Source organism: Myxocyprinus asiaticus, chromosome 33 (assembly GCF_019703515.2).
Source record: "Myxocyprinus asiaticus isolate MX2 ecotype Aquarium Trade chromosome 33, UBuf_Myxa_2, whole genome shotgun sequence".
Taxonomy (NCBI): domain Eukaryota; kingdom Metazoa; phylum Chordata; class Actinopteri; order Cypriniformes; family Catostomidae; genus Myxocyprinus; species Myxocyprinus asiaticus.
Genome location: NC_059376.1, coordinates 21,555,949 through 21,577,496, shown reverse-complemented (window position 1 = coordinate 21,577,496; position 21,548 = coordinate 21,555,949). Strand labels below are relative to the sequence as shown.

At 38.8% G+C, this 21,548-nt stretch overlaps 1 protein-coding gene across 2 annotated transcripts; it reads right to left on the bottom strand.

Annotated features, from left to right (window-relative positions):
- Nucleotides 1–763: 763 nt before the first annotated feature.
- LOC127424372 (sodium-dependent phosphate transporter 1-A-like) lies at nucleotides 764–21,253 on the bottom strand. Of its 2 annotated transcripts, XM_051669504.1 has the most exons (11): nucleotides 21,048–21,252; nucleotides 10,183–10,840; nucleotides 9,726–9,866; nucleotides 9,136–9,221; nucleotides 8,898–8,994; nucleotides 7,020–7,139; nucleotides 6,643–6,858; nucleotides 3,550–4,045; nucleotides 2,332–2,517; nucleotides 1,914–1,998; nucleotides 765–1,303 (listed from the first exon to the last, which is right to left on the bottom strand). In XM_051669504.1, the coding sequence occupies exons 2-11, from the start codon at nucleotides 10,529–10,531 to the stop codon at nucleotides 1,139–1,141; spliced, it is 1,941 nt and encodes a 646-aa protein (XP_051525464.1). In that variant the 5' UTR covers nucleotides 10,532–10,840; nucleotides 21,048–21,252; the 3' UTR covers nucleotides 765–1,138. The 2 variants fall into 2 exon arrangements, with proteins under 2 accessions (XP_051525465.1, XP_051525464.1); XM_051669505.1 differs by lacking the exon at nucleotides 1,914–1,998 and having other exon boundaries at nucleotides 764–1,303; nucleotides 21,048–21,253.
- Nucleotides 21,254–21,548: the final 295 nt, after the last annotated feature.

Genomic DNA, 21,548 nt, shown 5'->3' with positions numbered 1-21,548 from the left:
CCTGCTCAGTCAATCTCCACTTCACGTTCACTTTCTCTTACTTCTGTTTATGGTGATTCACATTCTTCATGCATATCGCCCCCTACTGGGCAGGGAGGAGAATTTATGATAAAAAATGACTTAAATATTGATCTGTTTCTACCCACATCTATCATATAGCTTCTAAAGATATTGATTTAACCACTAGAGTCATATAGATTACTTTTATGCTGCCTTTATGTGGATTTTGGAGCTTCAAAATTTTGGCACCATTCACTTGCATTGTATGGACCTACAGAGCTGAAATATTCTTCTAAAAATCTTAATTTGTGTTCTGCAGAAGAAAGAAAGTCATAACACTTCTGGGATGCCAGAAGGGATTTGCCATAACAGAATTTTCATTTTTGGTTGAACTATTCCTTTAAGTGAGTAGTATTCGGCTGGTCATGTGATCCTAACATGGAAGCCCCCATGAGGCAACCTTCTCAGTGTAGAATAAAGCAGCTTTTATGAGCTTATTGATAATACTGCAGTCTTCATCAATGTGAGTGCACATTGTTTTATACATGTTTTAAAATCACAAGTAATTTCTTTATAATTAACACTTTTTAAATGAGGAAAAAATGCAACTTTGTACACCTTTAAATATAACTTATTTGGATTGCCCAATGAATTTCCATTTTCTGTTGAAAACAAGTGTCACAGAAACATGATTTATTTTAAATGTCATGCAATATATATATATATATATATATATATATATATATATATATATATATATATATATATATATATATAAAACATTGCCTTATGGCTCTGAATATAAATGGTACAAATCATTTTTGTATTCAAAATGCCAAAAGTTGAAACTGAAAACCTAAAACTAAAATTATGTGAGGCTCCAAATTAAAACTAAATAAACATTCTAATTTTACATGTCTCACAGATTTGACATCAACACTATGAAGCACCTAAACAATGTACAAAGATTACAAAGTAACAGAATGTGGTACAAACACAGTCTGGTCTTTCATTTGTAGAGTACATATGATAGGATAAGATAAAGGGGCATTCAAAAGAAATTAAAGTTCCACCTTGAGGCCCAATTTTGCAGAAAAGTAAAAGTATTTACAGAGAAAGAAAGGTTTAACATAAACATTTAGGTCAGAGGCAGTATAACATAATAGAAGAGTGCCATGATAGCAGCACTTATGAGACCAGAAATTGGCACGGTCACAAACCAAGCAATAAAGATATTCCGGAACAGATGCCAGTCAACGGCCTTCCTGGAGCGGAGCCAGCCAACTGACACCACTGATCCAACCTGTGCATGTACATACAAACAAAGAAGATCATAAGCTTGCTATTACAGATAAAAGGAACCATAGACAAGGAACAATTATTTATACAGAAGTTTTAAGAAGAAAATTGAAGGTGAAGAAAATGTTAGTTTCAAAAATTGTTGTGAGACGACAAGTTTCCAGTGATGATTAATGTTTTTTTTTTTTTTTTTGTCTACACTGAAAGTGAAAATGCTGTACAATTTAATACGGTTTAATATACAGCTATGTGGAACAGTTTAATATACAGCTATGTGGAACACGTTTTTGGACTAATGAGATTTCACTATGGGTGGGGCTATCCAATGCAATGCTTCAGAAATATAAATCAAGGAACTGACAAAAATGTCCTGTTGCTTGTCGTTTGTTGTGGTCACAGATGGTAACAGGACAAATTTACAGGTTGACATTGAAAAAAGTTACTGTAGCTTATATTGCTTGTTGTTGCATCTAGTGTCAGGGAATCTAAAGTCCAGCTTGCAAACCCATTTTAATGAAGTAACATTTGTTCTATTCAATTCAGCTTTTATTGGCCAGTTCTCCAGAATGAACAATGTAAGCGGCAAGGCTTTATTCTATCAGTAAAAGACCCACCTTGCAATGAGTTGTGCTGACGGGGAGTCCGACATTGGAAGCAACAACCACAGTTACAGCAGAGGCCAGCTCAATGCTAAATCCACTGTGAGAGACACATGATGATTAGAATGAGCACAATAAGCCGCTGTACACATAACATAGAGCTGCACATGTTCTATGTCATGATGAAAATGTCATAATGCAGTACTGAAGAGGAAATTACTGCTATGGTGGTTGAGGGAATTTCCATGAGACTAGGAGTGTTATTAAACTGTTTGTTTACATAGCATGCCCACAGTGATAAGAAAAACGGAACCTGGCCCGTAAGCCCCATGATGATAAAACTGAACTACAAAATCTGATCCCACAAATAAGCACTCTTATCAGTTTATTCTCAGTAGAGGTATGAAAAATCAGGGCAGTAGCAGTTTGTTACCTGGAGGGTGTGATGGGAGTCAGGTCTTTGCCCATGGTTTGTATGACCCTGCGACCCCAAATCCAGAGCCCAGTACAGATACCCACTCCACCATACAGGAGCAACCAAATTGGTGTAGGTGCTTTGGGTGCTACAGAAGCACTTTCATAAATGAGCCAGAGGGCAACTAGAGGGCCAATCGCATTACTGCAAGAGAGGAATGAGTAATGTCACCATTCTGAGAGATTAACACTGTGGGGATAAAATAGTTGGAAACCTAAACAATCAGGGCCAAAATGGGTTAGAAGATAATACACAATAAATCTGATTTTAAAACAAAAAATCAAACCGAGATTGTTGCGGTGTATCTCCCTTAAAATATCTTTGAAAACGTAAAAAATTAAAATAAAATAAATAAAAGAACGCAAAGCAAATACTATAGGAATAAGGTTGTATTTGTTAACATAAGTTAACGATGAACATTACTTTTTCAGCACTTATAAATTTGGTTAATGTTAAATTCAACATATATTACATTTAAAAAAATAAGTTGTATAATCTGTGTTAATTTTATTAATACATCATTAACTGACATAAACTAACAATGAACAATTCTATTATTATAAATTATTATCAGCCAACATTAGTTAACATGAACTAAGATTGAACAATACTTTTACAGCATATATTAATCTTGGTTAATGTTAATTTCAATTTAAACAGATACATCTTTAAAATTAAAAGTTGTTTATGTCAATATTTGTTAATGCATTATAAATTAACATGAACAAACAATGAACAATTGTAATTTTATAAACTTTAAAACCCTTTAAAATAAAACTTTAATTTTATTTACCAAGATTAATAAATAAATGTAAGAATATATTGTTCATTGGTAATTTATGATACCTAATGCATTTACTAATGTTATCAAACACAACCTTCTTGTAAAGTGTTACCAGTATTCAATTTAAAATTATTTATTATTATTATGATTTAAATTATGTGAATTAGAAATATGTCTACATAATTTTTTTTTTTTTACTAATAACTATCGAAACAATATAGCTAACTGAAATGTAAAATAAATGTGAAAATATAGTGTTAAAATAAAAATGAATTTGAAAATGCAACATTATAATAACCTTGGTAGATAATTAGAAACCAGTCAAAACTAGAACCTCACTATGAAATAATTATTACAGCGTATTCCCGGAATTTTCTAAATCGGTCTAATACCTGACATCATTCCCCCCATGAGCAAACGACCCAAAGCAGGCGGTGAGGATCTGCAGGAACTGGAAGAGCGTGGACACCTCCGGCTTGTCTATCTCAAGCTCATCCTCCTCCTCCTCCAGCGAGTCTCTTCTAACAGTCTCATCCCCAATCTCCACTGCCAGAGCTCCATCACCTGCACCAACTTCTCCATCGGCCACTGCGGAACAGTAACTGTTATAGCTGTCGTACCGTGAACGCCTTTTCTCTCCATCCAGTCCCGTCCGGCTTCCCTCGCCCTCCTTCAGGGACCCATGTATTCCGTAGATGGCCATGGTGTAAGACGTATAGCTGTTGTTACGACGGATGGGTTTGTCTCCGGTCTCTCCCATACATTCACCAACCTTGGCCAAGTGAAGTTTGTGCAGCAGATCCTTGTAGATTCCAGAATCTTTGTTTACAGTGTGGAATTGGCTCAGACACATATCTGAGACAGGGATTCCAGCATTGCCATTCAAAGCTACAATGTAAGACCAAAAATGTAGATCAGAGAGTGAGCAAGACTGTAACTTCGGTCAAAAGAGAGATAATGTACAACGATCCACCAGGAACTGTCTACCACTGAGAGGTTATCCATACAGTGTCTAATTATTTCTTCTGTTTGACCACTATCTCTCAAAGCTTCAACTACCTAACTGTCTAACATGTGATTTTATACACATTCTTAAAGCTACAGAGTGTAATTCTTATTGTACTAGCAGCATAAAACAGAACTGCTTAAAGGGATTGTTCACCCAAAAATGAAAATTGTCTCATAATTTACTCACCCTCATGCCATCCCAGATGTGTATGACTTTCTTCTGCAGAACACAAATTATGATTTTTAGAAGAATATTTCAACTCTGTAAGTCCATACAATGTAAATGAATGGGTGTGAAAATGTTGACGCTCCAAAAAGAAAATAAAGGCAGCATAAAAGTAATCCTCAAGTATTTTAATCCATAACTTTAGAAGCGATATGATCGGTGTGGGTGAGAAACAGATCAATATTTAAGTAATTTTATATCATAAATTCTTCTCCCTACCAAGATATGCAAGAAGAATGTGAATCAACAAAAACACAGGAAGAAAAATGTGAAAGTAAAAGGTGCAGTATGTAACAATTTTCATGTAATATTTGCCTTTTTTTCTTTGCCAATGTGTGAACAGCTTGTAACGCAACTTAAAAAATGAGCCCTTCCTGGACTTCCTAGGTTGCCTATTAAAGCCTGTAGACTGATTTTCATGCAGAGGGAGCGGGTCGCTTTTGCCGGGAAAATCCAAAGGATGTGACGTTTATGCACCCTCCCGAGAGCCTTGCCTCAGACAGTAGCTTCTCTTCCGCTATTCAACAGCGACAACAAACTGCAACACTAGGTAATGTTATCTTAGAGATGGAATCCAGCAAACGTCCGGCTCCCAGCACAACACCGACACCTACACAAACTCTGAGTAAGCCAAAACAAAAACAAAAAAACATTTATCCACTGAATCCCGTCTGGCTAAGCAGAAACGTGATCGTGGTCGAGCGAAAACTAGAGTGAACATCGGCAGGATATTTGATTCCTAGAGGGAACTTCGTTCAGTTTTGGGGATCAAAACCGACCCTGAATTGACGTTCTTCTTATTGGACAGGTAAGCTTAACTGCAACTGCAAACTGCAAAGCATGTGAAATATAGTGCTATAAGGATTGATCTGTATAATTTTAGCTAACTTGATCTTGCCTGCACAGTCATAATCAATGTTAATCTGTAATTATTCAGCAAGGAAAACTACAGTAACACATGAAATGAATGCTAGACAATGTTCAAGATAATGCAAAAAGACCCATTCATTAGTGTAACATAACTTGGTTATACAGAAAATATATACATTCTTTTATTATAAAACAATAGCACATCGATATATCAAAATGACAGTTGTGATGGAATCACATCAATACTGAATTGTGTCAACATATTTATAATGTACAGTCTATTTTATAAACAGCTACTGTCATCATCCACCAAATTTAGCTAACAGCTATTGATAAAGCTGGCTAGCTAGCTAACGCCGACATAGGCTATCGTATAAATGCAGTCAATATATCATGCAAAGAAAAGTGATTACTTCAAACTACAGTCTCGCATAGTCAGACCTATATCCACACTATGTTTTAGCCCTGTTCCAGCACTGGAGAGTCAAATATAATATACAGTCTCAAGGTTTGCAGTAAAACAATCATAACTGTGTAATTTTAATTATGCTACCTCATCTGTCTGCATGATGTCAGTGAATCACGTTCAGTCTCTTTGTATGTTACGTCATTGTTTTGGTCGATGCTCGCGTCCCTATGGAGTGTGTGCGTGAGCACAAGCAACAGGTAGCTGGCTGCAGTTCACTTAATGGCCACAGGTGTCATTATTTACAAGGGTTTCTGAAACTTACACACTGCACCTTTAAAGTGGAGATTGACTGAGCAGAGAGGAGAATTGACTTAAAAATTGATCTGTTTCTCACCCAAATCTATCATATTGCTTCTGACATTGATTTAACCACTGGAATCTTATGGATAACTTTTTTGCTGACTTATATGATTTTTTGAGCCTCACAATTTGGCACCCATTCACGTGCATTGTATGGACCAAAATAAATTATTTTAAAAATCTTCATTTGAATTCAGCAGATGAAAGAAAGTCATTCATATTTGGGATGGCATGAGGGTAAGTAAATTATGAGAGAATTTTCATTTTTGGGTGAACTAATTCTTGAAGTAATGACTGTTTTCAAACAGGTTTCTTGAACACTCCCCCCATGTTCCATTAGTCCAAAAAACAAAAAAATGCAGTCCTGCCCCCAATTAACCACACAGTTTGAGCCAATGTTGCTGTGTTAGCCTGTTCAAAAACACAGCAATTTTTTTTAAAGCGCCACAGTGTTTATAGTACACTTTTCGGGGAAATCAACATTTTACTTATTGTATATTTGTCTCTGCACATTGCGTAAGCATGGAAAGGAAAAAGTATTTTAACATAAAATATTACACCCTGCAGCGTTAACTACAACTATTTCAATGTAAATCGTATCAAGTGGCTGACCATTGGTGCAATCCAGGTTTTTGGCGTCAAAATCTTTGTTGTCCAGATCAGTTTCAGCCGAGCCGCCAATATCAAATGCCACCTTGTTGCTGTCAGCAGGGGGTGTCAGTGGAACAGGAGAGTAGATTTGGCTTGAGCTGGGATGGTCTACTGGGCCATTTGAGGGTGGCTTCTTCTCAATCATTGGTGTCCCATTTGAGTTAGACATACTCTGACCTGAAAGGTGGAAATAATTACATTAATAGAAACATTTACAAATATATTGTATTACATAATGGTTGTGTTGGACAGGTCACAAAGCATTCCACAATCCAAATGAAAATGAAAATTGTAACAAAATGAAGATGGATTCCATGAAATATAATGTAAATATGTACTTTTCATCTTCTTCTTTAACTGTGGACACACAATGAACCAGACCACCCCAGCAGTAATCAGGGCACAACCAAGTGAGATCAGTAGAGTGCCCCACCATGGTACCCTGTTGAATCCCAACACTGTAGAAGACACAAGAGAACAAACAGAGGAAACATAGAACATTTTAGTGTTAAACAGTGCTTCATATTCTGAGCTTCCAGACTCATACCATTCCTTCTTGTGTTTATCTAAATTAGCAACTTTGCATTAGCGCAATGCTGTTCAAATGCAAAATTGTGTGGATACGGTAACCTGAAATACAAGGAATCTTTAAAAAACTAGGGTAGCAGGGTTGGGATAAAACAGTTTTAATAGTAAAAGGGGAGAAGGCCACGCAGCCTATAATGGACCAGAAACAGAACACAAAAAGAGACAACGTCCTGCTTTTCCAAACAATGATAGCATATGTTTCTCCACCAGAATTAAGTCTGTTTTACAAAACACTGAAGTGAGATAAGTTGTTAAACAATGTGTACATGTGCTAAATATTGTTCAAATGAGTGATTTTCCCATGAAGGCTTTAACTCATGGCTAACTACATTTTCAGTTCCAACAAGAAGAACCAACTGACAGTATCAGACATGCTCATGTGCCTGAGAGAGTAGATAACCAGGAATAGGGCGGCTCTGCGGTCCACTGATTAATGTACAGAGACTCCAGTACAACTGTTGGCTCACAGCGGCTTGTTTTCTCTTTAGTACATCATGATCCCTCCGAAGTTTGCTTAAAAGTACAGGTTATGAACTTGGGCCAAAATCCAATTTCATATGTCATAATCACATCAACAAGAAACTGTACATACAATTATGCATTTGGACATTGCAGCCAATATTTATATTCATTAGCTTGTAATCAGAATATATTGTGACCTAATCAACACATTAATTATGAATTAATTATGAAAGAGCACTTTAAAAATGTAATGGGAAAGGGAAAATATTTCTTAAGAATAACGTATGTTAAGAAAAGCTGTAAAATTACAAGCAGACTTTGCTTTTAATAAATAAACAATAATGATTAATTAAATTATGACAAATGTGAGAAGAGTATGCAATGCATGTTTGTGATCACAACCTTAGCATGCTATTTAGCCTACAGCATAAGTATGTGTGTGTGTGTGTGTGTGTGTGTGTGTGTGTGTTCAATCGTGTGGTTTATACACACTGAGTTGACACACACTGGCCTGCAGCCTTCACTGAAGGACCCAGGTCAGATGCCCTCCCACTAAGGTCAGCCCTGCAAAGTGAGAGAGCGGAAATGACCTCTCTAATAACACCAGATCAAGTTTGGCTCAAGATACATTTAAGTTAGAAAGCTTCAAATGGATGCCAGCAACAGATGTGGAGGCACGTGCCTGCTAAAATCAACAGAACAAAGAAAAAAAAAGAGCGAATATACTTAAAAGAGAGAATATACTCCCTGCAACTTCACTTATATTCCCATATAAGTTATATCACCTTGCTAAAATACCCAAATAAGAAGTACTCCCTAACCCAAATTAAAAGTGGTTTACAACATCTGTGCATCTGTGTACGTACTTTGCTTTAGTCTGTTGTAAGCTAAATCTGACAAAACCTTCTCTTCATTTAGAGATGTTGTCATTTGGAAAAAGTATTACTGTTGTACAGTTTTGTTTTGTTTTTCTTTAAAAATGCCAAAAAAAATATTTTAGAGGTAGGGCTGGAGTTTGGGCAAAGATAATTTGCTAGTTTTTATCATTAACTTGTTATAAAACAATTTGTGTGTGTGTGTGTGTGTGTGTGTGTGTGTGTGTGTGTGTGTGTGTGTGTGTGTGTGTGTGTGTGTGTACAAAATAAAGGAAAATATTCTTAGCTTACTTGGTGCTCCAGTAAACATGATTGAGAACAGATTAATTCCCATGGTAACAGCATAGAAAACTGGCAATGCTCTTAAACCATTGGGCACTGGATCATCCTATAACATATAGAAATATTGCTGTTTAGCACATTGCAATGTGAGCATGTTCTTTCTTTATTAAGAGTCGCAAGAGATTGTGAAGTAACAAAACAGATACTGGTACATTATGCAACAGGTAAGCCCAGATTTTTTCTTTACCTTATTTAAAATGTACTTGCGCACAAAGTAGAAGAGAATGGCAGACATGCCGCCAGACAGAAGAGGAGACAGAAACCAAGAGACAACTGGAACAGATGTAAGAACACATTAATAAATTACACAGATATGCATCATGTAGTTATAGTTCATATTTCTGTCTAAGCATTACCAAAGAGACATCTAGACAGTTAGTTTCTCAAAACCTTATGGTTCAAGCATTCTCAGGGCTGCATGCTGTGTATCAACAAACACCCATCAAGTCTCTAGGGATGTTAGTATATTCATTTGACCAAGTTTTCTGTACAGTCCAAAATGTTCTGTTCCCTAAATAGATCTCATTTGGGTCATGTGAAAAGAATGATAAAATGAAGAGATCTGCACTAAATCATGTTGGGATGGGCTAACTGCAGGGGCCATAGGGAGAACCTGGCTAACTGCTTACTATTTCTAGGGTCTCAAAATCTAGCCCTACATGTGAGCTTTCCACAATGGCTGACTCATTCTTCAAGGACAAAATAATTGTACCTTACTGAGCATGTTTGCGCAAAATCTTAAAAAAATAAAAAAATTAATTCAGCAGTTTCACATACCAATACGGAGCAGTTCCAGCCATTTGACTCCTTGATGACCTCTTGCAACCATGGAAAAGCCAATTGTGGCACCTACAATGCAGTGTGTTCCAGAGATGGGAAGTTTCAAAAATGAAGCTAGGAGCTGCCAAGCAGCAGATCCTGAAACAGACGAAAAACAAACATGCACTGGTGTTATGAGAAATACTAGTCACAACAACATGATAAAGTTCCACCAAGGTGACATTTTCGCAGATTGCTGGATTCAGCTGATTACATTCTCTTATGTTAGACACTATGATGGACACTGTGTGGTGGGTGTGAAAATATGTATTGGCTTTGAGTGAATGAGGGGATTTGAGAGAGTAAGGGACCAGACTAGAGAACAAGAGAACCTGGTATTTGAGATGTACATGGTAAAAGCAGTATACAGGAATTTTGCACATACACTTCAATCAACTAGGAACCACCTACTCACCAAACATGGCACTGATGGAGCCAGCCATCAGCACAGCCTCTGAGCCATTGTACATGTGAACATCGATGATGCCTGACCGGATGGTCTCACTGACCTTGGCCCCCAAAAGTATGGCACCCACTGTCTCAAAGATAGTGGCCAAGACACAGGCCTGACGCAAGGTCACCACCCCAGAGCCCACTGCTGTACCAAAGGAGTTGGCGACGTCATTGGCACCCACAGAGAAGGCCAGGATAAAAGCGATGATGAAGCCCAGGATTAGCAGCCAGAGATAACCAGACATGTCTGTCTGTGTAGCCGCCATTAGCATAGTAACAGTTGCTAGAGATGCTAGTGTAGTGGATTCCATTGCTGTTACTTTAGTGTAACTGCTTTGCTCTTGCTTTAAGACCAGCCTAATGAGAATCAAACTTAATTAGGTTAATGAGGTATCTCTTTTAAATAAATAAAAATCAAAAGAACTCCCCCTTTTAAATAAAGGAGATCTTAAATAAAAATCTTAAAAAACCTGTTTCCTGTCTATTCAGATGGGAATCGAAGTACCAGAAAGGCAACTGCTAGCTACATATACTAATCTCAGTAAGGGTTTTGCTTTGGCTATGGGTGACTACACAGACAGAGTCATCCATTGTGGACTAGTAGAGATCGATGGTACATCCTAAAAATAGAAGAGCCATGTGGATGAATTAGAGACTTGAAACCCTGACTTTAAAAAAGCACAAAACGGAAACACACATTTAAATGAAACCACACTGTTTTATATGTCTTATTTTTTGGGAAAGGCAGAAAAACTGTCTGATTTTGGGTGCAAAAAAAGTCTCAAGGCCTGACCTATAGTCTACAAAACCTTAAGAGCAAAACAGTGGTAATATAACCGCAGGGATGACGGTTACATGTGAAACATTTTCAAAACAACACTCAAAAAAATTTACATTCACTATCATCTGTTTTACTCATTCCTCCCATGTTCATATTACTACTGCTACTACTACTAATAATAATGCAGCCAAGGGAAGTTAATTAAAAAATAAATAAATAAATAAATAAAAATTGTCTTGTCAGCTTCACTTAACCCATTTTCATTGGGACAACATGGATATATTTAGTTTAGTTAACTGAAACTGGGTAGATGATTTCTAGTTCCCAGCATGCTTTGCATGGGACTTATTTTATGTGTCTTTGTGCAAGATGAATATTAAGGTGGAGACTTGTGTTTAATGTTCATTTGTAGGAACTCGAGCTGCGTTATTACATTTAGACACGCCCTGATTCTTCTAAATCTCAACATAACAAAACGTCTCGGTTACATGAAGCATAACCCTGGTTCCCTGAGTGTCACTTGGTCTGAACCCCTTATACAATCACGGCAATTTATTGGTGATGTCGCTTAAGCGACGCACCTAGGGAGCGTCGTCATTGTCTCCATAACAGCGCTCGCTTCCCACCATCGAGTCAGATTTTCTGTACTTCAGTGCACGATCTCGTCTGGCCCATGTTGTACAACGACTCACGTCGAAGCGAGGATCATTGTTATTCTCCCTTTTGAGTGGCAACACAGGATGGAATTTAAGAAGCGACTCACATCATTTTATACAACATAATTTCAGATCAATTTTAATGTGTTTTTTTCCAAACATTACAAGGGTCCGACGGGGACAGCGGCACTGTTCGAGGCTCGCAATTTCTCACCATGAGGCATTATCCCCACTTGTTCCAGTTCCACGGCCTCCAGATTGGAGCTCTGTGTGAGGTGGCAGTTTGGGATTTCAGCTTTGTGTCTGAGAAGATTGGAGTGTGAACAGACATTGGGTTCTTCCTCATGTTTCTCACCCTCCCCTTCAGCGAAAGCACGAGTCTTGCCGGACATGTTTTGAGACCTAGCTAGATGCCCATTTTCTGATGTGCAAGCGTGCGAAAGAGTTACCATGCGCGTCTTGAGCCGTCGCTATTAATAATGTTGTATGAGAGAATTCGTCATTTGAAGGTAAGAAAACAAATTGGCCCTTTTGTCCCTATTGTCTTTTTCTGTGTCGTTCTGGGAGAATGCACACGAATAAGGCAATGGAGGGGCGCCTCTGCCTTTTTCTCTCTCCCCTCCCCGTTCAAAGTGGACTGCTCGCAATGGAGGGGATCATGCATGAGCCTGGCTGCAGGACGAGGGGGCTGGAATCAGAGAATATTCCCCAATGGAGTGATAATGAACCAACGCACGAGCACTTTGTCTGTGCCATTATTCTTTCGGGATGCTATCAACAGATGCAAGGTATTTTAACTAGTTTTTTTTTGTCTTTCGCCCGTTCGTGGACCACGCGGGCGTTCTGACGAGACAAGAGACACGCACTGTTATCTCTTTTTGATTTTTTGGTAGCCGCATGGATGTCGCTCTTTTCAGTCAGCTGTTTGATCTACACATGATGGTTTTCCAACCAAGTGCATCGTGTTAAGGATTGACTTTGAGCTAATATCGGCTCCATTTGGAATTTCCTTTGTTTTCCCCCGTGGCTCGCGCAGGGGAACGAGTTGGTCAAGGCGATGTTTTTGTTCACGAGAGTGTTTAGCACTATCTGGGTACTACGCGTTGTTCCCCCATTACATGTTGAGACCGGTTTAGTTCTAACCGCTTTTTCAGTACACCAATTTAGCTCAAATGAGCATTGCATATTTTCAGCTTGAGTTTTGCATCTGCCTCCATGATCAAGGGTCTCCGGGCACATGTAATATAAGTCAATGTACGATAAAAATAGGTCTACACCAGGGGCCGTTGTGGCGAACCAGTTTTCTGAAATAAGCATTCCTCCCAATGTTCATACACTTTTCCCCGTTCAAATACCAGGGAAAAGTTTAATTCTGTCAGCATCCCTGCTGTAGATACATTCAAGGCGCTCATCATTTATGCCTAAATACAATAAAGGCAAAATCATTATCAAATTCCCTTCAACCAGCCACAGTATTAGAGGAGTGAAGGCTTCCCTCCACTGTGCCGCTGGTTTGGGGGCAGTCGCCAAAAGTAAGCCAATCTAGTGGTTACAGGGTCCGCTGCAGGCAAGAGCCATGCATTAATCCCTCTGTCTGCCCGTCTGTCGGCTTGGCAGCAGCTGTAGATCATTTCGAGCTGGATACAAACGATAAAGCATGGTTATGTAATTAAATTCAGGCGAACTCCGCCGGTGTTCAGTGGGGTTGTTCCGACAGATATTTCTGTTCGGGAAGCCCCATTTTTGATACGGGAAATTCATTTTCTCTTAGAAAAAGGGGCAACAGAGGAGATTCCCCCTTCTCAGAGAAAGTGCAGCTTTTACAGCTGTTATTTTCTGGTCCTGAAAAAAGACGGCGGCTTGCGTCCCATTCTGGATTTTGAGACGTTTGAATTCCAAACTAATGAAAGGTCAATTCGGAATGCTGACAGAAGTAAATAATGTCACAAGTGCAGCCGGGGGACTGTTTTGTGATAATAGATTAGAAGGATGCTTATTTCCATATTCAGATGGCACCGAAGCACAGGTGCTTTCTCAGATTTGCTTTCAGGGGCAAAGCATATCAATTTTGAGTCATTCTGTTCGGACTTGCACTGGAACCACACACTTTCACAAAATGCATGGATGTGGCTTTGAAGCTCTTGAGGCTTCAGGGCATCCACATTTTGAATTATCTCAACAATTGTTTGGTGCTGTCCCACTCTGAGACTTTGGCTGCCCAACATCGAGATGTCATTCTCAGCCATTTGAGAAATCTAGGATTGTGTGTAAACCTTAACAGATTGTTTCTAGGCGCGCCTGCCTCCAGTTCATGTTCTGTCATTCCGCTGGTGTCTTGCAAGGTTCAGAGTGGGACGCGTTCTCCCTGCGAGAATATTTCACAGGCTTTTGGGGCTCATGATCGTGGATTCATTCCCCTGGGCATGTTGCATGTGAGACCTTTTCAGTGCTGGATGAACTCCACAAAGGGACTTCAACCACTGACGGATGTGTTCCGTCTCTTCAAAGTGATGCATGGGTGCTACCGAACTCACCATGGAAACGGACCTGCCTTCTGATGTCGGGCATTCCCTTGGGACAGGTGTGTCGCCACAAAGTTATAATGACAGATGCCTCCTCCACGGGTTGGGGCGCTATATATGAGGGTCACCCAGCCTGCAGGGTTTGGATGGGCCAGCGGCAATATTGGCACATAAACTGTCTGGAGATATTCACGGTGCTACTGCCATTAAAGTTTTTCCTCCCAGATATTCAGGGCAGTCATGTCTTTATCCAGTTGGACAACAGGACGGTGGTGTCCTACATCAGTCGTCAGGGAGGAGTGCATTCTCATGCCATGCTGAGGCTGGCATGTCGCATTCATGTCTGGGCACGGGACAATGTGCTGTATCTATGAGCCGGTTGAATTTGGGGGCGGATCTCCTGTCCAGACAGGGCTTGATGCCCCGAGAGTGGACATTACATCCTCAGAGTATGGAACAAATTTGGAGAAGGTTCGGCAGAGCGGAAGTGGATCTGTTCGCTTCGATCGAGACGTCAGACTGTCCCCTCTGTTATTTTCTTCTCGCCCGCGGCATCGCTGGGCATCAATCCGTTGGCGTACCAGTGGCTGACAACGCATCTTTATGGGTTTCCACTGATCAGTCTGCTACTTGCAGTTCTGCAGAGAGTTCGGGAGGATCAGGTTCGACTTCTGTTACTGGCGCCGTTTTGGCCATCTCAAGTATGGTTTTCGACTCTGGTCTCTCTCCTGGAGAAAGTGCCTTGGGAGATTCCAGTCAGAACAGACATGTTGTCTCAGGCTCGGTCAGCATTTGGCACCCCAGCCATACTTGTGGAAGTTATGGGTATGGCCCCTCAATGGGGCACTCTTTTTAATGATGGGTTATCCCCTGCTGTGGTTGATACCATTCTGAATGCTAGAGCTCCATCAACTAGGAAGCTTTATACATTCAAGTGCCATATTTTTGCTTCTTGGTGTTCAGCGCAAGGTGAAGATCCAGTTCACTGCCCTGTCGGTACAGTGTTGGATTTTTTGCAAGAGCGTTTTGGGGCTGGGGTTGCCCCGGCAATACTTAAAGTCTTTGTTGCCACTATAGCGGCTGAGCATGTGCTTATCAATGGAGTCTCTGTCGGTAGACATTCTCTTGTCTCTCGTTTTATGCATGGGTTACGCAGGCTTAGACCTTTTTGTCCCTTCTACGTTCCTTTATGGGATTTATCTGTTGTTTTAGAGGCGCTCTCGGGTGCTCCGTTTGAGCCCTTGGCAACAGTCGCTGATACCTTTTTGACTCTTAAAACTGCCCTTTTGGTGGCATTGGTGTCATTTAAAAGGGCTGGTGATTTGCATGCCCTATCGATTAATCCTTATGTATGGATTTTGCACCAGGGTGTTCAAGGGTGGTGTCAAGACCTTATTTTGGCTAGTTACCCAAGGTCATTTCTACATCATTTAGCTAACAGACTATTCATTTTCATGCTTTCTATCCTCCCCATTTGAGTCGGAGCAGCATGAAAGATTCCATATGCTTTGCCCAGTTTGGGTGCTGCAAATTTATGTTGACCGTACTAGCCAGTGGCGCAAGTCAGAGCAGTTGTTTGCGTGCTTTGGTGGTGCTTTGGTGTTTCAGTGTCCAAGCAAAGACTGTCTCATTGGCTAGTTGATGCAATTTCAAGTGCTTATGAAACACACGGTTTACCTTCGCCTTCAACCTCATTCTACGAGGAGCCTGGCATCCTCATGGGCTTTGGCTAGAGGTGTATCTTTGGAGGACATTTTTATGGAGGCAGGATAGTCCTCTTCACATTCATTTGTTAGATTTTATAATCTGGATGAGGGTTTGACCCCTGCTTCCCAGGTTCTCTCTGTTAGAACAGGAATAAACTCATAATTCCCTCTGTTCAGACGTTTTAGCTTGCTTGTGCACCGCTATATGCTTGCCACACAGACGTAGACAGTTGGCAGCTGTTGTTCGCATGCCGTGAACGTATATCGTTCCCAATGCAATTACGCAGCTCGAGTTCCTACGAAAGGGAACATCTCAGTTACGTGAAGCGTAACTCTGGTTCCCTGAGTGTGAATGAGATGCTCTGTAAGCTGGCCATACTCTCTAGCAGCGTCGCTTATGTGCCATCAGCCAATAAATTGCCGTGATTGTATAAGGGCTTCAGACCACGTGACACTCAGGGAACCAGGGTTATGCTTCATGTAACCGAGACGTTTTGTTATGTTGAGATTTAGAAGAATTTGTGTTGTGTTGTAGTTTTGGGGGTTACAATCATGGTTAAGAGAGGAGCTTGAGAATAGGTTGAGGACCAGTGTTGGGTGAATTACTGTCAAAAAAGTAATCCACTACTGATTACTGATTACTTTTATACAATTACTATACTGATAACACAATGGGAAAAGTAATTGGATTACTAATTACTTTACATTGAAGTTACTTTCTAAAACCAATCAAACCTGCGAAAAATACAAACAGGCCACTGATAGCTCTTTTAGTACTTTAATATTGACTGAAAACAATACAAAGTGACAAAGACAATGACAAAGACAGTAACTTGACTACAAAGATCCAATGCATTTCTAAAAATACAACTTAAAGGGATAGTTCACCTAAAAATGAAATTCTCTCATAATTTTACTGACCCTCATGCCATCCCAGATGTGAATGAGTTTCTTTCATCTGCTGAATACAAACAAAGATTTTTAGGTCCGTACAATGCAAGTGAGTGGGTGCCAAAATTCTGAAGCTCTAAAATGCACATAAACGCATCATAAAAGTAATCCATAAGACTACAAAGGTTAAATCCATGTCCTCAGAAGAGATATAATAGGAGTGGGTGAGAAAAAGTTCACTCTCCACTTTTACTTTTACATTCTTCCTTTTGTTTTTGATGTTTTGCATTCTTTGTGCATTTTGTCACCTTCAGGGCAGGGAGAAGAATTTATGGTAAAAACTGACTTTTGATCTGTTTCTCACCCACACAAAGATATGGATTTAACCACTGGAGTCACATGGATTACTTTTATGCTGCCTTTATTTGTTTTTTGAAGCTTCAAAGTTCCAGTGACCATTCATTTGCATTGTATGGACCCACAGAGCTCAAATATTATTCAAATTATCTTTTTGTGTTCAGCAGAAGAAAGAAAGTCATACACATCTGGGATGGCATGAGGATGAGAAAATGATAAGAGAATTTTTTATTTTTGGGTGAACTATACCTTTAAACTAATATTAAAATCTAAAAATCTCAAATTCAAAATGCTACAGATGCTTAGATAATGGAAAATAGGAATGCGTGTGTGTGTGTGTGTGTGTGTGTCTGCTATCTACAACCTTCTTAGCTGTGTATGGCATGTATGTGTACAGTATGCTTGTTTACATATGTTTGTGTTCATGTGAAAGACAGAAAAAGAATACTAATAAACTGATAACATTTCTGAAAACATATTTGCAAACAGCTTTGATAGTAAAACCACTGAGTATCTGAATGCACGGAATGAATGCACGGCCTTGAACAAGCTTTTTTTTTTGCACATTCACTTGAACCACTCAGGCAATGTCAGTGGTATGGCCCATTTTAGGGGTGGCCCAGATTACAACTTAAAATCAAGCAGAGCTAGAGAAATGTACATATTTAAATTAAAGCTTCATATTACGAGTACATTCTATGACCCCCCTGTAATTCCCACCCTGACTACAAGAGTTTCATGAGTTATTTTGAGGTATTACATTTTGGTGGGTACAATCGATTTAGTTAAGTTACACTACTTGAAGAATTTAAATTGAACTTATATGCTAATTTTAATTTAAGGAAACTCATTTAAAACATGTGTAACCACTGTCCATTATATCAAGTTCATCCCAAAAATGTTATTTTTTTTTTTTGAGTGAATGCAATAGTTTTTCTTTTTTAAGTAAGATGTAAGTAAGATCAAATCATAAATCATTATCTCACAAAGTATATCACCTCAGCAGACCTCAGAAACAGTTGTTATGCTGCAATAATACTGTTTGGATACTGATTAGTAAAATTTACTTTTGCAACAATACTACTATTTGTATCTTAATCACGTGGATGGATAGTTATGCATTTAAGACAATGTGGTGCAAAACAAAACATATTTGGGTAATAACTTATTAATTAATACACTTCTTTAATTGCATAGCCTATTATTTATCCAAATAATGTTGTTAATATGATTTCTGCTAAAAACTTTGGGGAAGTTAAGCTCTACTGTTTGTATAAGTATGTAAGGAATTTCCAAAACAAAGTGCCATATTCATTAGGAAAAGTAGGCTTAATAATGCTCCATTAAGCATGTCATTTAATTTTGAGGCTGAAAATACTTACATTTCTTAAGTGTCAACTTTGTAATGACTGTTACATTACATACTATTGTGCTCAAAAGTTTGCATACCCTGGCAGAAATTGTGAAATTTTGGCATTGATTTTGAAAATATGACTGATCATGCAAAAAAATGGTTTTTTATTTAAGGATAGTGATCATATGAAGCCATTTATCATCACATAGTTGTTTGGCTCCTTTTTAAATCATAATGATAACAGAAATCACCCAAATGGCCCTGATCAAAGGTTTACATACCCTTGAATGTTTGGCCTTGTTACAGACACACAAGGTGACACACACAGGTTTAAATGGCAATTAAAGGTTAATTTCCCACACCTGTGGCTTTTTAAATTGCAATTAGTGTCTGTGTATAAATAATCAATGAGTTTGTTAGCTCTCACGTGGATGCACTGAGCAGGCTAGATACTGAGCCATGGGGAGCAGAAAAGAAATGTCAAAAGACCTCCGTAACAAGGTAATGGAAATTTATAAAGATGGAAAAGGATATAAAAAGATATCCAAAGCCTTGAAAATGCCAGTCAGTACTGTTCAATCACTTATTAAGAAGTGGAAAATTCAGGGATCTCTTGATACCAAGCCAAGGTCAGGTAGACCAAGAAAGATTTCAGCCACAACTGCCAGAAGAATTGTTCGGGATACAAAGAAAAACCCACAGGTAACCTCAGGAGAAATACAGGCTGCTCTGGAAAAAGATGGTGTGGTTGTTTCAAGGAGCACAATACGACGATACTTGAACAAAAATGAGCTTTACTGCACCAATGCCACAAAAAAGCCCGGTTACAATATGCCCGACAACACCTTGACACGCCTCATAGCTTCTGGCACACTGTAATTTGGAGTGATGAGACCAAAATAGAGCTTTATGGTCACAACCATAAGCGCTATGTTTGGAGAGGGGTCAACAAGGCCTATAGTGAAAAGAATACCATCCCCACTGTGAAGCATGGTGGTGGCTCACTGATGTTTTGGGGGTGTGTGAGCTCTAAAGGCACGGGAATCTTGTGAAAATTGATGGCAAGATGAATGCAGCATGTTATCAGATAATACTGGCAGACAATTTGCATTCTTCTGCACGAAAGCTGCGCATGGGACGCTCTTGGACTTTCCAGCACAACAATGACCCTAAGCACAAGGCCAAGTTGACCCTCCAGTGGTTACAGCAGAAAAAGGTGAAGGTTCTGGAGTGGCCATCACAATCTCCTGACCTTAATATCATCGAGCCACTCTGGGGAGATCTCAAACGTGCGGTTCATGCAAGACGACCAAAGACTTTGCATGACTTGGAGGCATTTTGCCAAGATGAATGGGCAGCTATACCACCTGCAAGAATTTGGGGCCTCATAGACAAGTATTACAAAAGACTGCACGCTGTCATTGATGCTAAAGGGGGAAATACACAGTATTAAGAACTAAGGGTATGCAGACTTTTGAACAGGGGTCATTTCATTTTTTTCTTTGTTGCCATGTTTTGTTTTATGATTGTGCCATTCTGTTATAATCTACAGTTGAATATGAATCCCATAAGAAATAAAAGAAATGTGTTTTGCCTGCTCACTCATGTTTTCTTTAAAAATGGTACATATATGACCAATTCTCCAAGTGTATGCAAACTTTTGAGTACAACTGTATATTCAAGTTACATTCAAAAATTAATTTGATCACTGAAGAGTTTACTTTGCATTTTATTGTCATTTGTTTCATTTAATATTTAGTCCTTTCAGATGGAAAACATTTATACATAAATGATGTGATCCAAAATGCATTTGAACAGCGGTGAAACACTTTCTTATGATGTGTTACATTCATACGAGCAGACAGAGAAGTAAGATTGAAGTAAGTTTGGAGCAGAAGAAATAGAAATAAACCTTGTGTAAATTGTCAGCTTTACGCTAAGCTAAAATGCTATTTCTAGTCATTTTACATGCACGTTACCAGGCACGATCATATTTTTTTATCAAGAAAATTCACGTTGGATCATAATTTTTTTTTCTAGTAAGACCTTTGATATTAGGGCAAAAATCATATTCTTGATAATAATTTTTGTATTGTTTTCCTGTAAAGATTCTTAAAACAAGATCAGTTTGATTTATCTTGTTTTAGAAACAACACTGCATAAGATATTTAGGTTTTTCAGAGAATGTATTTTTAACGTGTATTTTGTCTTACTGTACTGGCAGAGTTTTTATAGTCAAAACAAGTGAAAAAATCCACCAGTGCTGAAGAAGTAATCCAAATTATTTAGAATACGTTACTGACCTTGAATAATGTAACGGAATACGTTACAAATGACATTTTACAGCATGTATTCTGTAATCTGTAGTGGAATACATTTCAAGAGTAACCCTCCCAACCCTGTATATATATATATATATATACAAAACACTCAAAAAGTAAATAAATTGCAGAACTCTCGAGGTCTGCGTTCTGTTCAATGTGCTGCGCTGCAACTAGTTTTTTTTAAGAGCACATCCGGTCTGAACGGCCCCTTTGAAGCAATTGAACAGAAAACTCACCAAATGCGCAAGGTTGAATTACTTCTGCTTGATTGGTTGTGTTGTCAATAAATTGATTGATAAACGAAAGGTCGTCGACTCTCGATCAGTTTCTGAGTAGTACAGAACACAAACTTCCTGATAACTTTCTTAATTAGTTTTTCTTTTACATCCACGATTCAACTAACTGTAGCTCTCTCCAGTCTGTTATATATTATTACTAGAGGAGGGGAGAATGAACCACACCTCCAAAGCGGGTCATGAGATCGTGGGTTGTGTGAAAGGACTTTCAATGTTTAGCTAAGTTTGCACGAAATAACCCATCATACTTAACATTGCTTTACTTGTGTACTCATGTAGACAGTTTGTCCCTCGTTGCGTTAGTTTATTATATGAAACGTGACCACTAACTTAGGTATAATATTACAATAATGAAAAAAAAATATTATATAACATTATATTTTACAAGAGCGCATTCACAAACCCCGCTGCGCGTGCCATGACGCCCCTGTTTGGGCTGTA